This window comes from Rhea americana, unplaced genomic scaffold (assembly GCF_003343005.1).
Source record: "Rhea americana isolate MKP2758 unplaced genomic scaffold, rheAme1 scaffold_544, whole genome shotgun sequence".
In the NCBI taxonomy this organism is placed as follows: domain Eukaryota; kingdom Metazoa; phylum Chordata; class Aves; order Rheiformes; family Rheidae; genus Rhea; species Rhea americana.
In genome coordinates, this window is record NW_028186695.1 from 114,123 (window position 1) to 117,282 (window position 3,160).

Here is a 3,160-nt window from a genome sequence, read left to right on the forward strand (position 1 = left end):
CGCCGCCTTCGCGCCGCCGTCCAGGGCCAAGCGGGCCCTGGAGGAAGACGAGGAGGAGGAGGATGATGACGAAGAAGCCTTCGGCCCCGGCCAGAAGTTACGTGCCGTCTCCCCCTTCGGCAAGGACGAGGCCGCCCGCTCGCCCGGGGGCCGGCAAGGGCTGGCCAAGCCCAAAGCCGTGGTGGCCGGTCCCGGCTACCCGGCTCCGCTGCCCGCCGCCGTGCCTCGGATCGCGGACGTTTACACGGGAGCGATGCTGCGCTTCCCGGCGAGCTTCGGCAACCCGCTGGAGCGCCTCCGGAGCCACGGCGCCCCGCTGGCRCCCGCCCTCTCCGTCAACCCCTTCGTCATCCCGGCTTTTCCCAGCCCTTTGGTAACCGCTTCGCCGCAGCCCTCCGAACCGTGCCGACCGCTGGCGACCGGCCCGGGCCGCTACGCCACGACGTCTTACGGCGGCTCGCCGCGGCCCCGGCTCTACCCGGCCGCCGCCTGGCACGGCCAGCTCGCCTACGCCTCGCCGCCCGCCTTCCGCCGCGGCGCCGAGCTGTAGCGCTTTCGGCCCGCCGAAAAGGGACCGGGAGGGAGGCGCTCCGGACCGCCTCTGTTTTTACTTAGAGCCGTTTGTATCCGACATCGTATTCCGGTGACTTTAATACCAATATCACAAGGTTTTATATTATATATTATATATATAGGGAGGAGGGAGCAAAGTGAATTGCAGAGATTTCTATTTTACTAGACGTGCTGGATGCTGGAAGCTCTGCACCGGGGGCGCGGGGAGGAGGCTGAGCCGGGCTGCGGCAGGTCCCGCCGGGCCCAGGGAGCCCGGGACGCTCTGCCGTTCCCCGGTACGGAGCCCCAGCTCCTTCCTATCAAGCAATGCAATCTTTTTTTTACAAAAAAAAACCAACCAAACAAAACAAACAAAAAAAAACCTCTGTTGCCTCAAGTCCAGGCTTCTAGGGTTATTCAGTCCCCCCAGGGGCCTGCTAGGGTCTGAACCGAGTTGGGACCACGGGCACCAGCCGCCCCTTTGGGTGCCTCGCCCCATCCGTGCAGAAAAGGCACCAGAATCGGCCGAGCCGGGGCCAAAAGCAGCGCCCGAAATAAAACTGGCTGGATGGTCCCAACCTGGCGGCGTTCGGGGCGTCCTTGATCTGCGGCAGCGGGGCTGGGGCTGGGGGCAGGAGCGGCCGCGGTGGGACCCACCTGCGGATCCCGTTGGCGCCGAGCCGGCAGCGACGCTCTCGCGGGTTGGCACGGTGGGATGGGAGCTCTGGGAAGCCCCCGGAGTGCCGGGTCCGGCAGCGTTCGGTGCCTGCCCCGTGCTCTTCGCGCGCCTCTCCCAGCCCTCCTGCCCGCGTTGCGGCATCTTCTCCCCGGCCTCAGGGAATCACAGGCTTTTTCCCGGAGCATCCATGCATCCGGGTGCCCCAAGCGGAGAGCAAGAGACCCGCTGGCTCTGAAACCAACCGGCTGGGAACGGCCGGGAGGCGATGGACGGACAACCGGCCAGCCGGCCCTGCGGACGCGATTGCCGAGAAGGGATGAGCCTGTGGCTGGTCTCCCAGAGGGCTTGCAGGATTGCAGGCGGTTTTAAGGAAACCCCGCTGAGCTGCGCCGGCGTTGAGCTTGGAACGGCAGCTCCTCCAAGGTGGCAACACCAGGCGGAGAAGGCAAACGGCATCGCGGGACCGACCTTTCCTCTCGGCCAGGCTGCTCCCCGCCGGCCRCAGCCCCGCGGCGGGCACCTCGCAGCGGGCCAGCCGGTGGAAGGAGCAGAGAGACGGTGGCACTTGCTTGTCCCCAAAGAGGGTTACGGCTTTGGGTACAAACCCAGAGGAACAGCAGTAATTCAGCTTCTAAGGGCTGCTTCTGTTTCCTCGCAAAGGGCAAAGCTTGGGATAGAAAGCCGAAGAGGAGAACGATACCCGACGGCCCCAACGCTGCAAACGGGGCAGCGCTGGCCAGCCGGGGCGTAGAAAGGGGTTAAAGGTGCCGCAGGCWGCYCCRGCCCCTTCCTCTGCGAGTGAGGACATGGCTTAAGTCTTCCCTGCAAGAGCTGCTGGGCTTCCTCTGCCCCAGGGACGAGGACACAGGAGCTTCTTGGGGGGAAAAGAGGAAAAAAATTAACAAATAACAACAAAAACTGATGCTCAAGCTCCCCTTGCGCAGGTGACTTTCGCATCTAGCAAAAGGGAAAACCTCAGGATGCCTGATCCTCCCCCTTTTTTTTTAAAAAAAAAAAAAACAAAATATGCCCCAAAATATGCAGGGGCATCCCAGGGAGCGGAGACTCACTCCCTGCAGCATCCCATCACGAGGCTCAACGCTCCCCCGAGAAGCATCCCGCAGGCCAGCGGGCTCCGGAGCGACCGCTTCGAAAACAGCTACCAAAAATTTCTTCCTCTCCTCGGCCCCGCCATCGCGGATTTAGCGAGGAAAGYCCTGCAGGTATTTTGTCTGGGGGCTCTGCAGGTGGCCAAGCAGGTATTTCTGGGCTGGGCTTCGCACTATCGAGCACAGGAAGGGTCATCAAAATCATCTCTTGGCGGGGGCGGGGAGGGAAAACACTTTGATGCACGTTACAGATGTAGAAACAGCTGTCCAAATCCGGCCTCACCTTGTCTCAGGACCCGTTTCGTGGCTCAGCACCTTCGCGCYGCCCCTTCTGCTGCTCCCCCAAATTTCAAGCACGAACCGTTCCCGTCTCCGCTGCAAGCCCCGCTCATTGACGCCGTTTCATGTGCTCTCGAGCGTGACCGTAAAAAGGCCGAGCGGGGGTTCAGAGCGGATTTAAATCTTTTTCTATGYGTTCCCCCCAACTCCCCCTGCCTCCCCTTAAAAAAAAGGGGGCGGCAGGAATCAGTTGAAACTTCTACCCCGAGGACGAGCTGTTTCATCCCGACGGTTCCCTCGCTACCGCGCAGCCGGCTCCGGAGACCCGCGGCGCGAGAGGCGAGCGTAGGAGGTTTTTTTGGCCTGCCTGCACAAGGGTTCTTTGTTTATCTGTGCCCCGACGCAAGAGAAATCGGATTAACGGGCCCTTGATAAAGCCGGTTTCTTCCAAACACTCACAGCATCTAACCGGCCCTCAGCTAGGCTGCCACCAAAGCCGCCTTTGGAAGGGGACAGGCGCAACGACGGAGGCAGCAAAGAA

At 62.1% G+C, this 3,160-nt stretch overlaps 1 protein-coding gene across 1 annotated transcript in view; it reads left to right on the forward strand.

Annotated features, from left to right (window-relative positions):
• Nucleotides 1-1,130, forward strand: part of ARID5A (AT-rich interaction domain 5A) — a 2,648-nt gene extending 1,518 nt beyond the window's left edge. The window contains exon 5 of the mRNA XM_085318605.1: nt 2-1,130. Within this exon, the coding sequence (XP_085174731.1) occupies nt 2-550 (549 nt within the window). The 3' untranslated portion in view covers nt 551-1,130. The remainder of the gene's footprint in view (nt 1) is intronic.
• The last annotated feature ends 2,030 nt before the right edge of the window (nt 1,131-3,160 follow it).